We start from the raw sequence: 17,800 nt of genomic DNA on the forward strand, positions 1-17,800 counted from the left end.
CAGGGGGGCTGGACACTTCCACGCCTGGCTTCGATGCGCAGGACAGGCCAGCGGGGAACGGAGCAAACCTCGGCCCAGCCCCACGTCCTCTGACATCCTTGCTGGAAAGAGAGGGCGGCTGTAGGTGGGCCTGGTAGGGAGGACACCCGAAGGCCCCGCCCCACAGTCTAGGGCAAGAGGGCAATTCAGGCCAGGTGAGCCCAGGTTTGGGCGGCTCGTCTGGGCAGGGCTGGACCCACCCTGGCTCTCCTGGCAGTGAGCTCAAAGGCAGCAGGTACAAGGTAGCGTCAGACTCAAGAAAGACGAGAAAACACCTGAGCCGGGGGGCAGGGAGGTGCAGAGTGAGACCGAGAGACTGCGAGGGGTGGGGACAGCACAGCCCTGACACAGGAGTGAGGGCCGCACCTACCCTGCGGCTGCCACCTGTCCCCAGTCACCTTTGAGATTCAGGTAAGCCAGTTTGAGCCAGTTTCTGAAAGCGCGGGGAGACACCTAACATGCATTCTACCCACAGCCTTCAGGGGCTCACGAACACCGGGCTGCCTGCCACCCCCCACCCCCCGCCCCCGAGCCCCCTCGACCCCAGGTGAGAAGGTACCTGGGTGTGTCTGTCTCCTGCAGATGTTGCAACAAGTTCCCACAAACTTTCTGGGCTTAAAACAACACGAGTTTATTATCACCAGGTTCTGGAGTGTGGCGGGGGCCGCGTCCCTCCCCGCCCCTCCCCCTCCACGGCCAGCGCTGGCTCTGGTCCCACCCTGCGCCCCGCTGGTCCTCTCTCCTGCCTCTTTGTCCACTCTTAAGAAGCCCGTGATGGTGCGAGGCCCGCCAGGACTCTCCCGCGGAGCTGCGCCTGTGCCCGACTCCCCGTTGCCATGGGAGGTGACACGGTCACAGACCCCGGGGCTTTGGACAAGGGCATCTCTGGGAGGCACCCGTCTGACAGCCCGCGGTGAGGGTGACAGAGAAGACATGGACCACGCGCAGGCAGGCACGGCCCTGCAAACCATCACAGGACCCCCTGTTCCTCCATCAGTGGCATTGTTTTCTCGGTGCGCACAGGCGGGAAGCCAGAGGACGTCACCCCATCCCTGTCTCTGTCCTGCCGTCCCTCCAGCCCACGGCCTCTGCGTGGCCTGCTCGCTGCTCCGCCGGCTCGGGCCTGGCTCAAACTCCAGCTCAAACACCATGGTTAAAACGAAGTTCTGCCACCCCCACTGCCCTTCACCTTCCTCACTAGCGGCCACCTTAGGATGACTCTTCATCAGTGGGCCCCCCGCGGGCCGGGTCCGGGTGCCGGAGCTCGATGGACAGCCTGCGGGTACGTCTGACTCATGGCCCACCTCTCGCCCAGCAAAGGGGAGGCTTGCGGCCACAGCACTTATGTCAGGCCAGCCAGCCTGGCCGGGGACGTCCGCCAGAGGCCCTCACCTGGGACCAGCTGGCGACCAGAGCCCAAGACAGGGACACCCATGTACAGCAGTCCTAGGTTCCCCTGGGTCCCAGGAAGCCACAGGGCAGGTGTCAGGGCCACAGCCAGCCCTGAGGAGCACGTGGCCCTACGCCTCCATCCGTCCACCCCAGCTCCTCCGGGCAGGTACCAGGGGGCTAGAAGTAACATCTGGTGAGCAGCCCCAGCTGGAGGTCAAGGGTCAGGCTGATCCCCGGGCTGTAGAGGTGGGTGGCCCCTCGTATCGGGGTACAGGGGCTCGAGCCCTCAGTAGCCCAGAGCAGCAGGAGGCCAGGGCTGGGGCCTGGGGCCCAGTCACAGCCCTACGCTGGCACAGGAGGGATGGGACGCCCTCAGCACAGGGGGCCCGTCAGGAAGCAGAAGTGCCCACAGATGCCGCCAAGTGTCCTGATGTCCGTCTGTTGGACAGACTCGAACCCAGAGCTCCCATCACCATTGCCAGAGCCACAGAGCTGAGACAGCAAGGACCACCTGCAGAAGGAGGCACTTCTGGGTAGTTCCGGGGTCTTGGGCGACCTGTACCGGGCATCCAGGACACACGTGAGGCGGAAGCGAAGGCGGTGAGCAGCCAAAGGGAGAGGAAAGGAGCAGGAAAGCCCTCCAGGAGGGTGTGCGGGGCCTCTGATGCCCAGAGGCACTGGGCAGCAGGAAGGCAGAAATGTCAGCTTTCCAGCTCTGCCAGGTGCCAAGCTCGCAGGCCCAGCCTAACAAGCCCTGCTCTCCCTCCAGACTCACTAAGAGGCCTCTGCCCCAGGCCTTCCTGCAAAGCTTCAGCCTCACACCGACTCAGCTGTCCACCGGACCTCAGCACATGGGGTCGAGGCCCCAGATCCTCCTGGGGCCAACCCGGTGTCCTTGAGGCAGAACGCCAGCCTGAAAGCTGACATTCTGGTTCTGCAGCATCTGCCTGTCCCGCCAGCCCCCAGACCCAAAGCGTGAACAGGGTCGGCTGCTCCCGGCCAGCACCTGCTGCTGTTAACAGGTGTCCTCCTGGCTTAGGGAGTGCCCATCATCAGCCGCAGGAGACCCATGCCCGTCACCAGCTCTGCTGCTTCAGGGCACCACTCTGCATCTTATGCAGGTACCGGCACCTGCAGCAGCCCACAGACCTGAGCCAGGGCACACCCAGGCCAGGGCACACCTGTGCCGGGCACACCCGGGTCAGCACATACCTGAGCCAGCATACGTGTGAGCCAGCGCACACCCGGGCCAGCGCACACCTAGGCTGGCACACCGCCCCGCCTGTGGTGTGCCTGAGTCTCCAGTGGAGACTGACCAGCGGCAGCCTCCCCACTGACACCACACTGGGGTGGAGAAGGTCTCCCCAAATTCCTGTCTAGCCAGAAGCTGTGCGTGTGAACTTATTAGGACACAGGGTCCTTGCAGGTACAATCGAGTTGAGGCCTCACTGGCCCCGGGTGGGCCCTGCACCGGCGGCGACCGGCAGCGACCAGCGGCGCAGAAGGGGAGGCGAGACAGCCAAGCGGGAGCGCCGTCTGGCGACACCTTGATCGTGGGCTGCTGGTCTCGGGATCGCTGGGAGCACGAGCATCTGCTGTTCAGCTCCCAGGCTGCTGGCACCTGTTCCGGCAGCTGCAGGACACTGACTCATCCTTGAGGGTATGAGGGTCGGCTCTGCCCCGGGCATCTACATACCTGCGTGGGCTCAGGATGTGGGGGAAGCTCAGGTCAAAGGGCAGGCTCTGGGCCAACAGGAAGGGGGAGGGTAGACAGTGAAGGGACGGGGTGACCTCCAGGAAGGGGGGTTGGCAGAGGCCGAGCAGCATTTCCTAGCCCATCGGGGGCACGCAGCGCAGAGCGGGGCCCAGCATGAAAGGCCCCAAACGCCAGGGGGCGCCCGTTGGGGGCGCTGACCCCAGGAGAAGCCCTGACGTGGGCCTGGGCCCCCAGCTGGGTGCCACACCCCCGAGCAGGGCCGAAGACAGACACGCCATTGATCCGTCAGAGGCTGCTCTTTATTCCCTGCAGCCCCCAAAGGACCACGGCTGGCAACGTACATCCTTTAAAAAGCAAAAGCAGAATGAAGAAACCATAGGCAGGAGCCCCATGCATTTCCATTAGAAAGAGCGCTGGACGGTGCCCACGCCTGGAGTCGGGCGTCTGCTGCAGGCCACAGCCCACACTCCCCCGACACGCAGGCCGAACCAGTGGCCCAGATGCTTCAGGAGACGGCACGAGACGGCATCCGAAAGCACTTTACGACACGGGGTTTGCTTCCCATGGACATTTCTTTTTAAAAAAATATAATAACTTAGTTTGCATGTTACAGCATTCCCAACAGGTCAGTCGGGGAGTCCTCAGCCGCGACCTCTGCAGCCTGAGCGCCGGGCACCCGGCGCTCACTCCGTGCCCACCTCGCAGGGGTTCAGGCCCCTCTCCTCGGCGTCCCTGTACACCCTCTGGAAGTCCTTGAAGCGCGGGGCGCAGCCAAGCCAGGCCTCCCCAAAGTGCATGTGGCCAGTGAAGAGGAACTCGCCACGCCCGGGTCGCACGCCGCACTCCAGCAGTGTGGACACGCGGCCCCGCCAGCCGCCGCCCCCAGGGGCCGGCCGGAAGACCCTGCTCTTCTGCCGGTACAGCCGGCTCACGTGCAGGTGGATCACCGACTCCTGCCGCTCCGGCTCGTGGGTGACGTCCTGGATGGAGCCTCGGACGACTGCAGAGGGAGGAGAGGGGTCAGCGGTCAGCCCGGGTGCTCAGCAGGCAAGCAGCACACACCCGCCGGCAGCGGGACGGGAGCCAGGCCTCAACCCCGCCTTCCAGAGATTCTCGCGACAAAGCACAGTTCGCACAGGAGAGCCGCGGAGGCGTCGTCCCGGCCGCTCAGGCTGTCAGGGTAGGTGTCTTCCTACCGCGGCCACGAGCAGCAGGAGGGGTGGACGTGAGCCACCCTGTTCATCTACTTCTCAAGTCAGAACGAGAAAAGCAGCCGCAGTTAATGCCCAAGATCTGCCGTGGTTCCATATCAGATGGGACAGAAACGCTGAAGCTCGGAGGCGCGGAGGGTGACAGGGAGGCTCACCCTCGGGGCCCTGCCCGGCCCAGATCCCTCTTTGCGGGGCCGAGGAAACGGGCCACGCCCCAGCCCCACAACCGCCCTGGGAGCCGGGGGCTTAGAGCTGGTCCCCAGGCACCAGGGCAGCGACTCTGAACTGAGTGCGTCTACCCTTTACCGGAGGCCATCTGTACCAACATCACAAGCAGGCGGCCAAGCCCCTGACCTCGGCCCTGGTCCCGCCGGGCCCCCGACTCCTCACAGCGGATGCAGACGGAGGAGGGCGGGGCTCTCGGGAAAGGCGAGGGCCAGGACTCAGAGCCGTGGCCTCACGCACACAGTAGGTGCCCAGCATTGCCGCCAACAGGTATCCCAGCTCACACGGCACGTCCTGGCCCTCCCTGTCCTACACGCATGGCCCTCCCCTGGGCAGGGGGTCACTCCGGACAGAGAAGAAGGCGTTTTCCTGTGCCTGCACGCGGTGACAGTGACATGAAGGGCCAGCCCCGTCTCCTCCCCCAGGGCTCAGTTCCCACTTGGCAGAAGCGCGAGCACACTCACCAAAGTCGCTGGTGCAGACCGCCAGGAGCACCTCCGTGTGGCTGCACGGACGGCACGGGGCTGCAGGGAGAGAAGAGGGTCAGGGCGGGCACGGGCCGCAGGACACAGGCCCTCCCACCCGGGGCACAGGTCCTCCGACGGCCGCCAGCGCCTCTGCACCGAAGGCGCCATGAGCCGGAGGGGAAAGGTGCCAGGCCTGGGCCCATCTGGCCGCCTGCGACAAGGTGAAAAGCAGGAGAAGTGTTTGGTGTGTCCGATCACACTTGGCTCGTTACTGAGCCGGGTGAGCAAGGGCTGGACTGGAGTAAGTCACCTTTGGTGCCAGAACCAACCCGAGCTGATCTGAGGCCATGCCCAGGCGCGGGCCCTCACTCGGCCCCCATGGGCCCCCACACGTATTGCCTGCCCCACCGCTCCCTCGGCCACCACGGCTATAGGCGCTCAAGGCCCTGCCCCTGCTAACGGCCTAGGAACATGAGCGGCGTGTCTACCTGCTTCAGCCGAGGGGCCCTTGTCCACCCATCAGGAGCAGTGCATCGGACTCAGGGCCTTGGGACCAGCTGCCCACACGCAAGTTCCACTGCAAGTCCCATGCACAGAATCCCCTCCGAGCCCCTCAGGCCTGGCAGGGGCTGACCCTCCAGGGGGACTCCTGCCCAGCCCAGCCCTCGGCTCCCTCACCGACTGCCCCCAACAGCCACAAGGCCTCCAGAAAGACCGCAAAGACCCCCTGGCCAGAGGACTCCTACGCTCAGCAGTGGGTTTGGGGCAAAGTTTGCACTTGGTTCTGAGTTTGCGCGTTTCCTCACCGACTCCAAGTTTCGAGGTCTGGGCCCAAAGGCCCAAACAAGAGACACGTTAGGAGGGAACTCTCACCGGGCCAGGCTCCCCTCGGCCCTTTCACGTGCTACTGGGCCTGGACGAAGCTCTGAGTGTCTGCACAGAGGTCGCCTGCCCGGGGGCTGCCCAGGCCCCACTGGGAGCAGCAGTGACGCCGGGGCCCTGGAGGGGACGGGGCAAGCGGCATTCCAGGACCCTTGGGGGTGGACGTGAGCATCCAGAGCACTGGGGTGGGCGCCCATGTCTCACCCAGCCCAGCGAGAGCGTGATGTTATCAGGAGCAAGAAGAAGCTCCTGCTGGACGCGTTGGGAGCACCTGATGCCCCAACTCCACCTCCTGCCTCCTGCCCACCCGTGGACCCCCTGCCTCGAGGCCTCTTAGAAAAGAGGGTGGCCAACTGGGGGTACCCTACTTCTAGTGCACTGAGGGCCTGCGGCCCACACAGGGCCTGGCGGAGGCCCCTGGGGTCGGGAGCACAGGCACACGGCCCTCGAGAGGCAGCCACCTTTCCTGCCTCTATGCCCAGGGGGCTCTGGCAGTGGTGAGACTTCCCGTCCTGGAGGCACCAGGGCCCAGTGGATCAGAGGCCCCCACCTAGGGCCTGCAGCACCAGGCCACCCTGAGGGTTGCAGGCCCTGGAACCTCGCCAACCACTGGGAAGAAGGGGGCAGTGCTTGCCCGGGGGCCCCACCCGGACTCGAGCTGAGCTCCACGCAGGAGGTAGGACCCCGGTGTCGCCGAGGAGGGCGGTCAGCACCCTGCAGACCCTCCCACAGAAGCCTGGGTGAGCTGAGAGCCAAGCTAAGAAACCCCCACAGGAGACCCTCTTATGACTCTGAGCTTGACAGAGCGTCAGCCCCTGCGTGGAGAGCCCAGGCTCAGGACGCCCAGAGAGCAACCTGGAAACTATCGCGCATCACTGTCGGGCCCACAAGGGCCGCGTGGAACGTGCTGGTTTTGGACACCTGGTTCCTTGTGGGGAAGACGGGGAGGTGGCGGCCTGGGGGCTGGTGGAATTCTGGCCTGTGGTTCTCGGAAAGGGGAGGCCTGGGGTGTGCACATCAGGAAGATTCCTCCAGGATGTGGATAAAACGAACTGAATGCAGCAGGAAAACGAGGGGGCAGGAGGCCAGCGGGGGCTGCAGCGGGTAAAGGTGGAGGGCGGCCCCCCACCAGGCCCAGGGTGGCCGGGTGCCCGGGAGAAATCTGCGCGTGGGGCACTGCCCAGGCAAGGGCAGCTGGGGTGGGCACGCCCTCCTGGGGTTCGGCGCAGCTGGGACAGGCGGTGAACGCGGCATCTTAACGGGGAGAACGAGCAGGGGGCAACGGGGCGGGATGTGGCTGGTGTCGGAGAAGCCTCCTCTCACTGTCACACAGCCCTGCACCCGCCCAGCTCCAGGCCGGCCGCAGGCTGACATGGCCCCAGGTGACCCTGGGGGACCACCTAAGGCCCCGCCCATCCTCTGTGCCTGCCCCACCCCCACCGGAGAGGAAGCCGGCGGAGCGGCACCTGTCAGACCTGCGGCAGGTGCGCTCTTGTCCAGGAGACTCAACAAGCCTCAGGAAAAGAACGACTGTCTGTCCTTTCCTGTTTCCAGGAGATAACGAGGGGTCTTTCCACTTCTGAACGTTGCTGCTTCTGCCCACAGCCGTCAAGGCCACCCCTCAACTCTAAGGTACCCGAGGGGTCCAGCAGAGATCTATGCCCGCCAGGCCCCCACAGGGATCCTTTGCCCCCGGCTCAGCAAACAGAGTTGTTTCAAAGGGGAGGTGGAGAGGAGGCCCATCAGACACTGCGGCACCCGGGCCGCCCCCACCCCTGGCACCCACACGTGGCAACTGGAGCCACTTCTGTGCCTTCACAGTGGGAAGAGGCTGGAACCCGGGGCCCACATGAGCCGCCCCGGGAGGACCAGGGAGACGGGGTTTGCACCTGTCCCCCAGATCCACACAGAACACACCCCTGCCCCCACCGCTGCTGGCTACCTGGCACATTCCCCAGACCACTGGGCATGGGGGTCTGGGTGCTGTGTGTGGCTCCAAGGGCACAGGGACCCAGGGAGGACGGCCCAGAACGCCTGCCGGGTCCAAGCGGAGGCCTTGGCACACAGTCTGGGCGCAGCTGGAGCGTCAGCCGCTCGTGAGCTGCATCTGGCCCCTCGCCTGCCTCTCAGGCCCCCCAGATTTTCCCAGGGGAAGGAGTGCGTGACCCAGGTGCCAGCAAGGCCCAGAGGAAGGGAGGGTGGGGGCGGCAGATCCCGACCCCCAGGCTGAAGCCCCCCGCCACGCCTGCCCCTCTGTTCCCGCGGTGGTTCAGATGAGGAAGCCGATTATGCAACAGAGGACACGAGGCCAACACGCTCGCCATAAACACCCCGGGCGGAACCTCCCCAAGCTGCGGCTCCCTCTGAGCGAGATCACACCTCTTGTCAGGGCTCCCCGCCCACACCCAGGGCGCTAACTGGAACTCGTGACTCATCGGGAAGGAGAAGGCTCGCCCACCTCCCCAGCACTCGGACCCCAGATGCCACCGGAGAAGCGCTCACCCCCACGGCACACACACCTGGGGCCCAGGGGCAGCCGGGGCCAGACCAGAGGGTGGGGCCGTCTGAGAGCTGCCTGGTGGGGGAGTTCATGGCCATATGGTGGCACCGGCAGGCCACATTCCTTCGGCATTAAAAGCTTAGGGGCCCAACCCGGGAGGAGGGACACGGGGTCTCCCTCCGGATGCAGGGAGCATCCGAGCCCCCACCTCAAGTTTGACAGTCACTGTGCTGCCCCAGGCCAGCGTCCCAGCCACTGGGCACCATTCCCAGGGTCCCCGGGATCCCTCTGGGCCCCAGATACAGAGAGGCCCCAGGGCCAGGCAGGCTCATGTCCAGGGGTAACAGGGGCACCCCAGCGGCCCAACGTCCAGCCACAGCCAAGCATCCAGTGTGGTGCCCTGGATGGTGACCAAAGGACCTGCCCCATCACACGGGGCGGCCTCCCAAACCCACTCACCGCTCTGGCCTGGAATCGTGGACCTGGGGCGGGGGGCAGGCACAGACCCTGCGCCCAGGCTGTGAGCCACCCCAGGTTGCCGGCACACCATGGATTTTTCACCAGAAGCTCCCGTCTGTGCAGACAGGGGCACTCAGGTGGCAGCGTGAAGGGGCCTCCGAGAATCTGGTGGGAGCCGCACAGAAGGTGGAACAGAGCTCCAGCCGGAGAGCATGTGACCAGCCGCCTCGGCCACCAACATTTTAATCAGCAAAAGGAATGCCAGCACGTTCCTAAACCTGCCCCGTCGGCCAGCCACCACCATGGTGGGAAACACCGAATTTGGTGACCAGGATTTTCCAGATTTTGTTTTCATTGTGAGTTTATCTCCAGGCCCCCAGCCCCGGTTTCCTCCACTCCCCCACCCGGTAAGCCTGGCGACCACTCGCTGGTGATCAGGACAAAGGCAGCTGTGGTTACAGTTTGACTCGGGTCCTGGGGTTTCACAGCAGCTTTCAGGCACTGGGGTGGGGGCATGGGGGGGTCCTGCCTGGATGGTGTCTGGGGGGAAGGGTCCCACCTGGACAGTCATACACTGAAGCTCTGCAATGGATGGATCCAGTTTGAAAGAGATTTAAGGTTTTGAAAATTGCTCTGAACCAAGAGTGCAGAACAATAAAATGTACATTCACGCTCAGGAGGCAAATCTACATTTCAAATCCTAGTAGGTCTGGTTTTTCCCAAAGGAAGATCTTATTCACTAAGATGTGGGGGTTACACTATTCTTGGGGTGGTCCAGACCCTCAAACCTGGTGTTTCCACCTCAGCACTGCTGACCCATGGGGGCAGGGGTCACTCTGCGTGCTGGGGGGTCCTGTGCTGACCCATGGGGACAGGGGTCATTCTGTGTGTTGGGGTGTCCTGTGCTGACCCATGGGGGGTCATTCTGCATGTTGGGGTGTCCTGTGCTGACACTGGATGGGTCTCTTGGGGTGTCCTGTGCTGACCCATGGGGACAGGGGTCATTCTGCGTGTTGGGGGGTCCTGTGCGCTGTGGGGTGTGCGCAGCACCCCTGCCTGGCCCCCCCACCAGGTGCCACTGCGTCTCTCGCTGACATCACCCCACCGGTCACTGGGAAGCAGCCATCCTGGAACCTGCCCCCAGGATTATCCAAGCTCACACCCTCCCCTGGGAGGCACTGTGCCACCAGCTAGTCTGGGCATTGGAGCAGATGGCGCCCCCAAGCGCCGCCAGACCCACCACACAGCCTCAACCCCCATGACGTCATCTGTGCCTTGGAGCAAGGCTAACGCTTGGTGTGGCTGTCCCCAACTAAAGGACAGGGACCCCGAGTTTGCCCTCTGTGAGAGCTCTCGGGGCCACATGCACCCCTCTGCCCACGGAACTTTCCAGAGACCAACCCTGTCGCCCACACAGGGCCCGGCAAAGCGGTCTGCTGGCCTCAAGGAAAAGGAAGGAAAAGCTACAGCCCACTCGCCAGCCCTCGGCCGCCCAGAGACGCCCTCCAGGACCTCACCTGAGGCTCCCAGGTCATCACAGCCACTTGGCGGCCCCGCCTGGCCCACGCTGGAGCCCTCGGCCCACAGAGGGTTCCCTTCCCAAAGCCACATGTGCAAGACCTTGGGGGCCGGGGACGGGCCCACAGGTCAGACGTCCCAGCTCTGCAGGCTCTGGAATGTGAACCAACCTCAGCTCCCACCCGAAACTCAACGTTCAGGGCTGCAGACGCCTCTGAAAGCAGCCGGCTGAAGGGGGGCCACAGTGCGATGTGGCGGCTGCACCACCTCAAGTCATGACCAGTGCAGGGAGGAACCGCACGTCGGCGTCAGGGCTGGTCATCTCCCGAGTGCAAGCTGCCCACGGCACCCACGGGACCCCCACGGGCAACAGCTGTTCCCCAGGAGGGCCCCGCAGCCTCCCTGAGGCAGACCCGCCAGGTCTGGGGCCCAGGCTGTCCTGCGGAGGGCGGGACACCCCGAGCCGTCTGGCTGATGCGCCACACTCACCCGACAGGCCATGCAGGTCCGGCCCCGCGCGCCGGCTGGTCAGCTCGTACTGGAAGCCCGTGGTCCTCCTGCCGATGTCCTGCTGGGGCGTCGCCTCCACGAACAGCCCGCCCTGCTCCAAGCCGAAGCAGGGTGCCCGGCTGGGCCCGGGGTCCCCGTCCCGCAGCAGCAGTCTCAGCTCTCCAGTCTTTTCCAGATAAATACTGGCCCCCGAGGAGTTCCTGAGGGGCTTGATGCACAGGGTCAGGGGCCGGGAGGGCGAGAGCGTGTTGGGCCGCAGGTTCACGATGAGTGCGCCCGTCGGGTAGGCCCACTCGACGGTGCCCGCAGAGCAGCGCAGGTACACCTGTTCCACCTCCTTCCTGTGGGCCTCGTGCGTCAGCCCGCTGCGGGGGGAAAGGGGGCGGATGCATCAGGTGAGAGGCCCCCCCCCGGCACGGATCCTCTGCCCACCCACCCGGGGGTGCCCGAGCAGCCCCCCGCCCACAGCAGGCCCACACCATCTCCACTCTGCAGCTCCGGGCGTCTCCAGGAAGGGCTGGCCACACGGCCTCCCCGACCCGGGTTCCCTCCACAGCGCCGGCTCTGAGTGCCCAGGTGAGCATGGGCACTTCCGGCTCCTCAGGAGCTCTGCTGGCCTCTGAGCCCTGTCCCCTGAGTGTCCCCAGCAGGGGAGGTGACGGGCACCGTGGAGGTGAGAGGCAGGGAAGGGATGGATCTCCCAAAAAGTAAGCAGGGCAACACCAGTGAGACTCTGGCAGCGACCCAAGCTCCAGCTGACCCGGTGAGGGCTGGGCAATGACGGCAGACCCCCATCCAGCGCCAAGGACCCAGGAGCAGGTTCCAGCTCCAGGTGGCCGGAAGGCACTGCACACGCGGCAGATGATGCACTCCAGGGAGCAGCCCCGAAGCCCTCTGGGAACAGGAGCGCCCTGAGGGGCTGGTAGCTGCTGCGGAGTTTTGTCTGCAGTGTCCCCATTAAGCACCGCGCTCACAGTTTCCTTAACGTGATGGTCCCACCTTTTGCAAACCTGAAGACGCGCACTGCCCATCACACTTTTGAAAACAAACTCAAAGATCAGCAAAGCAAGACACCAAAAGAAAGGTCCTCCAGGGGAGACACGGGAAGGGACCGTGGAAAGGCCAGGGCAGGGCACAAGAGGCTGCAGGTGCTGCTGGGGAGCCTGGTGGGTTTCACGCCTAATAAAGGCCAAACAGGAAAGACGGGTGCCCTGCGCTCTCAGGAGCCAGGTCTCAAGGAAAGTCACAACGTACGTTTTCTTCAAACAAACGCTAACGTTTCCCCCACTCGCAATTGTAACGTAAATGTCAGCCTGGCTAACAGTGACGTCATGACCACCGAGCAGCCCTGGAACAGACTGGTGACTTCAACAAAGTGTTTCATTACATAAAATTTGGTTCCGATCAGATCTCAGACAGGTTCACCCACATTCCTGGGATTTTTGCGTGCACTAAACAATGCAATACTCACAGCCCCGGCCTGAGCGAGTTACCAGAAACTGCAGAGGAGAGAACACATAACATATGGTTTGCATTTACTGCTGGTGACTCATGCTCCGGCCTGAAAACCCTCACTTTTCATAGGGCGGCCAGCTGCAGGCTGGGGCTGACAGCCGCCCCGCACACCACACCGCAACAGGAGGAGGTGTCCGGGAGGGGAGCTCCCTCCCCGCCCCCCCACCCCAGCCCGGGGTCACGAGCAGCCCAGCCTCAGACCCTACCAGGCCGCACACAGAGGCCAGACTTACAAATTATAGTCCAATAAAACTCACACAAGCCCATCTGACACATAGGAGGGGACGGGTGTAATTACAGGGCTGAGTGGAAAAATTAGACTAAATGCTGCGGTTGCCTCAGATGATTATAATCAGCGCTGCTCTTATGCAGCCAAACAAACTTTATCATAGGGTCCCTGCTCTCCTGTCTCCAGCCTCAAGGGGCAGCTGGACACTTGCCCCGTGCAGAGGCGCCCAGCCTCAGCTCTCTCCCACAAAGACCATTCTGCCCAAGGGAGGAGGGGCCCTGAGGGCTGAGGGGGTAGAGGCTGAGGGTACCTCTCACTAAGCCACCTTCACCCCGATAGTGGAGGGGAAGCAGGAGGCCCACCCTGCACCCCCGTCTGGACAGGGGCAGAGGGAGCCCTTGTGGGGGACCGCACTGCCCAGGGGGCGGCCAGCCCGAGGCTGGGGGCTGCCACGTACCCAGCTGGACACATGAGCAGGAGCAGCCCCTCACTCCGAAGTCACTCCCTGAAAGAGGCCTGGGAACCAGACGGCACTGGCCTCACGAGAAAGCAAGGCCCCATTGCTTCACCCTCTGGCAGTCCTGCCCGGGCTCTATCCTGCCTCCTTCTCGTTCCGCTAAAACACCAGGACCAGCAGGACCCCCACCAGGCACCCAGCACGGGCGTGTCCACACTGACATAAGAGCAAGACCCCCCCCCCCCAGGAGACATCTGGGGCCAGGTGAAGTGGGGACTCCTGTGAGAAAACCTGGCCACCGTGCAAGCCTGCAAAGACGCGTTGTACAAAAGTGCTGAGAGGCGAACACACACCACACCAGTAAGACAATATTTTACCATTTTCACGTGACACGCAGGTGACATCCCAAGCAAAAATGAAATATCTGCTTTTTTTTTTTTTTTTTCTTTTTGTCTTTTTGCCTCTTCTAGGCCCGCACCCCTGGCATATGGAGGTTTCCAGGCTAGGGGTCGAATCAGAGCTGTAGCGGCCAGCCTACGCCAGAGCCACATCCATGCGGGATCCAAGCTGCATTTGCAACCTATGCAACAGTTCAGGGCAACACCGGATCCTTAACCCTCTGAGCGAGGCCAGGGATCGAACCCGCAACCTCATGGTTCCTAGTCGGGTTCGTTAACCACTGAGCCGTGACAGGAACTCCGAAATATCTGCTTTCTGACGTTACGATGAAGCTAAAGGATGAAGGGAAAACGAGTTCCACTCAACCTTAGGAAACAGAAGGCCGACTTGATCTTGGATCATGTAAACTGAATTAGTGCATTTTTTAAAAAAAGAATCTGCAAGTGTCACTCCCAGGTAGACACACTTTCCCCTTTGCTGAAAGGACAGCAGTTCCAAGTTGTCACGGGGACTTTCTGACCGGGTCAGCATGGCGGCGGCAGGGCCCACACAACTCCCGCCTGCCGCCGGCTCAACCCCTGAGTCACCAGAAGGAAATGATGGTCTCTGCTTGACTAAAGTAGAAAGAGCTTCCGATCAAGGGCGAAGCCAAAAGGCTCAGCTGCCTGGAGTTGCCTTTCATGTCCCCAGCTGGCAGGAGAGAGCCCAGGTGTGACACCCCAGCAGGGCCCGTTCATGGTCCGCCTTTATGACCCCAGCCTAGTGAAGACGGGTCACCTCCCGCCCCTGCACAGGGAGAGGGCTCTCAGAACCTCCCACTTAATTGCTTGGAAACACCCCGAAATGCATTCAGCCTGTCAAATGTGAGGGGCCCTTCGTATCAGGGGATCAGAATCCACCCGGCACCTGGGGTTCACACCCCCTGTGCTATCTTTAGAACAGCTCATAAAAAGCCATAAATGCTCTGGAGTCAGCAGGCACACCAGAGGAGGACCCTGTCAGCTGAGTTGTGAGACGAACTGCTAGCCGAGGGCAGCCATCGCAGCGCCGGGGGTCGGGGGGCTTCCGCTCCACGACTGTGACCTGGTCTCTGCTCCGGACCTGGCCTGAAGCTCCTAAAGCCACTGAGCCAGCCTCAGCCGGGGTATGCCTTTGGGTTGAAAGGAGGACACTGGAGGGTGTCCAAGACCAGGGGTCCACTAGCAAGATGGCGGGAGAGGGGCTGCAGGTAAGCGGATGCACAGGAAGGTGAAGGGCCCATGCAAACACCGGTGTCCAGGAGCAGGGTGGCCCCCCCCACCCGTCCTCACTCACAGCCCCCTCCTCCAAGCACACAGTCCCCCCAAGAGCCTGAAAAGTATGTCGGTGCCTCCTCTGGGAACTCAGGCCCACAGGGTGCAAGCGGGTTTCTGGTTTTGATGTGCCGAGCAGGACACCCCCAGGGCCTCCGTTTGGGGGTGCACTGATTCATCCAGCAGAGGCTGCGCAGCAGGGAGTTTAATTACCAGCGAGGGGGAAAGGGCAGCCCCAGAAGCGTGTGTCAGAGTCAGAGGCTCCCAGCCAGCTCTGTGCTGGCGCCAGCTTTCTCCAGGCCAGCCCTCCCCCAGAGCCGAGCTGCCGCCTGGGGCCGCGGTCTCAGCTCCACCACCCCTGCTGCGGTGTGAGCTGGGAGAACTTCTGCGGCAGGGAGGGTGGGCAGGACCCGCCCAAGCTGGGGAGCCCCGGGGCCTTCACTCCAGGAGGAGTGGGAAGCAGAAAGGGAGCAGGGGGCATCGCTGGCTTCCACAGACTACGGGGTCTGCGGTGATGACGCAGGACCCAGCACGCTGGCACAACCACGACCTTCTCGGAAAACCATCCTCACTCAAAATAACCCGGTGACACCCTGAGCACGAGGTGTCTGCCAGCGGACCGCAGGGACTTGGGGGCGGGGAGCGACCCTGCTCCGTGAAGCCCGCCGGGACCCAGACCCAAGGGCTGCCGCGGCCCACGGCGTTTTCGGGGCATCTCCCTCGCAGACTCCTGAAGCCGCAAGGGCCGAAGCACAGAGCTGTCTCGGCAGCGAGGTGCCTGGCGCGGGGCCGGCGCCCTGGCGGATGACGGTTCTAGCCCTGAGTGGCTGCGCCCTTACCCCCCGCCCACGCTTGTGACTTGACTGTCACACTGCAGTTTTTTTTAAAAGTCCTCGGCTGCCTGCCTTGGCGGGGGGCGTGAAGGGGGGTCGCCGAGCCCAGCGCGCGCTGCCAAGGGCGGCCTGACCTTCACGGGGCGGGGCGGTTCGGTCAGGCCCCGAACTCGCCCCGCGCACAGGTGTCCGCCCGCAGGTCTCCGCCCCGACGTGGTCAGCGCCAGGGCCCCGCTGCCTCCTGCGGACCCGGCGGTCCCTTCCCGCTCGGCCCTCAGCGCAGGCCCGGCTTTTCTCGGCCCGGAGCGCGCAACTCCTCGCCGCGGACACAGGCCGGAAGGGGCCAGAGGGCCGACTCGCGCCGCCTCCAGTGAGGGGTCGGGGTCCCGGCTGAAGCTTTCGGTGAACCAAGTGGGGACCGGCGCGGTCCCGCGCGAGGCGAGCGAACTGCCGGGCCGGCTGACCCCGCCGCGCTGCAGGCGCGCCTCCCCCTGGGCGTCCTCCGGACCAGGGGACCGGGACGCCGCGGGCTCTTTTGTTCTAGAACCGGGGGCGGGGGAGGACGGGGGCAGCACTCAGCCTGGAGAGCGGGCCCCGAGCCCCCGCGCGCTCGGCCCGCGCTGGAGAGAAGTGGACCGGAGGGCCGGAGTCGCGCCGCACCGACTCACCTTCCCTTCCAGCTGCACAGGTCGCTCGAGTACTGCGCGCCCGCGCCGCCCAGCAGCACGGCTAGGAGCAGCAGCAGCGGCGGCGGCGGCGGGCCCGGGGCGGGGGGCCTCGGCCACAGCTGCCCCGAGCGCCCCCGGCCGCCCAAGCCGCGCCCCGCATGCTCTGGCTACGGCTCTGCCGCCGGCCCCGCGTCCGCGCCTCCCCGAGCAGACCCTCGACCCGGCGCGGCCGGGCTCCGAGTCCAGGCGGTCACGTCGCGCGCCCCGGGCGCCCCGAGAGCGGCCGCCCGCCCATCCCTCCGGAGCCGGGGCCGCCCGAGCCGCTGGAGCCGCTGCAGCCCCGCGGACCTCCGCGCCCGCCGCCGCCGCCTGTGCCTCTGAAGTCCGCGACTCCGCGTCGCAGCCGCGGCTCAGCTGGGGGGCGGTGCCCGCCCGGCCGCCCCGCCCCCGCCCGGGTCCGCCCCCGCGCGCCGGAACTCCGCCCCGTGCGCCCGCGCTCGCGCCCGGAGCCCCCGGGCTGGATGCTGCAGTCGCGGAGCCGGCGGCTCGGCGCGGGCAGCGAGCCCCGAGGGCGTGCGGCAGGCTAGGACGCCGCGCAGAGGGGAGGGCTGCGCGAGGGACGGGGAGAAGGGTGCGGGAGAGAAGAGCCAGGTTGGACGGTGGAGTCCCGGGCGGGAGGGGGTCCGGCAGCAGCGCGTCCCTGGCCTGTGCAGTCCGGGCAGCGCAGAAACCTGAGACCCCAAGTCTGTGCAGACCCAAGCCTGCCTGCCGGGCCGCCCCGCAGGGGCAGTGCTGTGGCCCCGTCATGCAGACTGAACCTGGAATGGCCTCTGGGCTGCAGCGGAGCCTCTGTGACCCGCCGTCAGAGTTGCTCCTGGCACCTACCCTCTGTAGGATTTGAGGGCGCTTTGCGGAAGTTCAGATTCTGTCCGGTTCTGCGGCCCACGGGGGAGGGGAGGCCCAGCTGTGGCCGGCGCTGTGGCTGACGCACTGCACTCTGGACACCTGTTGCACAGAAAGGCCCTAGGTTTGCCAGGGTTCCTGTGCATCGCTGCCTCGCCGGCTGCTGGTCCCCACCATCCCACTCAAGAGCCGGTCTCACTCCTGATTTACCAGCCTCAGGCTTGATTCTTCCTCGGGGCAGGGACCCCCTTGCCCGTTGTAGGCAGTAGCCGTCTCCCCAGCGTCCAGGCTTGGCTCCTGGAGCTGTCTGCAGATACTGCCAAATGGCCCCTGAGGCCCTGGATTTAGGAGACTGGCACGCTGAGTACAGGGGGATGAGCGTGGCTGCCTTCACCAGGTGCTCACGCCAGGTGCCTGACCTCCAGTGGGGGATATTAGGGAGATAAGCAGCTCAGCGGACGCTGACCCCTCGAGGGATTGTGAGGGTCCAGCAGTAGGAGGGAGGGAGCCACCCCGCTCCAGGCAGCCACCCCTGTGGCCACAAAAGCAGGTTTTTCTGCTTCCTCAGACTCTGAGCTCCTGAA

The 17,800-nt window shown here is 64.5% G+C and overlaps 1 protein-coding gene across 1 annotated transcript; it reads right to left on the reverse strand.

Moving 5' to 3' along the window:
• Window positions 3,430-16,693, reverse strand: METRNL (meteorin like, glial cell differentiation regulator). Its single transcript, XM_005668567.3, is given in 5 exon segments — window positions 3,430-4,148; window positions 5,049-5,108; window positions 10,900-11,285; window positions 16,314-16,449; window positions 16,452-16,693. Coding segments are annotated over 5 exon segments (921 nt in total). The 5' UTR covers window positions 16,474-16,693; the 3' UTR covers window positions 3,430-3,831.

The sequence above is a fragment of the Sus scrofa genome, chromosome 12 (assembly GCF_000003025.6).
Source record: "Sus scrofa isolate TJ Tabasco breed Duroc chromosome 12, Sscrofa11.1, whole genome shotgun sequence".
Taxonomy (NCBI): domain Eukaryota; kingdom Metazoa; phylum Chordata; class Mammalia; order Artiodactyla; family Suidae; genus Sus; species Sus scrofa.